The sequence below is a fragment of the Phytophthora parasitica genome (assembly GCF_000247585.1).
Source record: "Phytophthora parasitica INRA-310 unplaced genomic scaffold supercont2.2, whole genome shotgun sequence".
In the NCBI taxonomy this organism is placed as follows: domain Eukaryota; phylum Oomycota; class Peronosporomycetes; order Peronosporales; family Peronosporaceae; genus Phytophthora; species Phytophthora nicotianae.
The window spans coordinates 2,126,301-2,126,795 of NW_008648988.1; the positions used below are offsets into that span (position 1 = coordinate 2,126,301).

Here is a 495-nt window from a genome sequence, read left to right on the forward strand (position 1 = left end):
CCCCCCACGCAGCACCTCGCAAGACGGGCAGTAGAAGCTGCTCTCAAAGCTCTTTGTGTTTGGCTCTGCCATGGCAGAGCACACCTTACAGGAATGCTGCCGGCGCTTCCGTCTGTACTTGTTGCTGTTGTTGCGGAGACGGTGTTTCCCTGCGGGTATCGGCACTGATACTAGCTCCTCAGCATTCATGTTACACTCGAAGCTCGCTGAACTCACTCCCATCAGCTCGCGATGAAGTCTACGCATGTACTCTGCGTGTGTGGGCACTTGGTGTCCGCTCTTCTTCATCACCAGCTTGTGGACAATAAAACCATTCACAATGGCCATATCCACGAACCCCAGAAACAGCTGACGATAATACTTTTTGAACGCGACACACTGCTGCAGCGAGTAGCTTTGCAGGCGAAGCTGGTCATGCGTATCTACGCCTCCCATACCAGCGTGATAATCAGCAATTAGCTGGGGACACGGCACTCGATCTAGACCTCCGGTGGC

At 53.9% G+C, this 495-nt stretch overlaps 1 protein-coding gene across 1 annotated transcript in view; it reads right to left on the bottom strand.

Annotated features, from left to right (window-relative positions):
* Nucleotides 1-435, bottom strand: part of PPTG_20966 (hypothetical protein) — a gene marked incomplete at both ends in the record, with an annotated part of 1,100 nt that extends 665 nt beyond the window's left edge. Inside the window, one exon of the mRNA XM_008894393.1 lies at nt 16-435. Coding sequence (XP_008892641.1) covers nt 16-435 — 420 coding nt within the window. The remainder of the gene's footprint in view (nt 1-15) is intronic.
* Between the last annotated feature and the right edge of the window lie 60 nt (nt 436-495).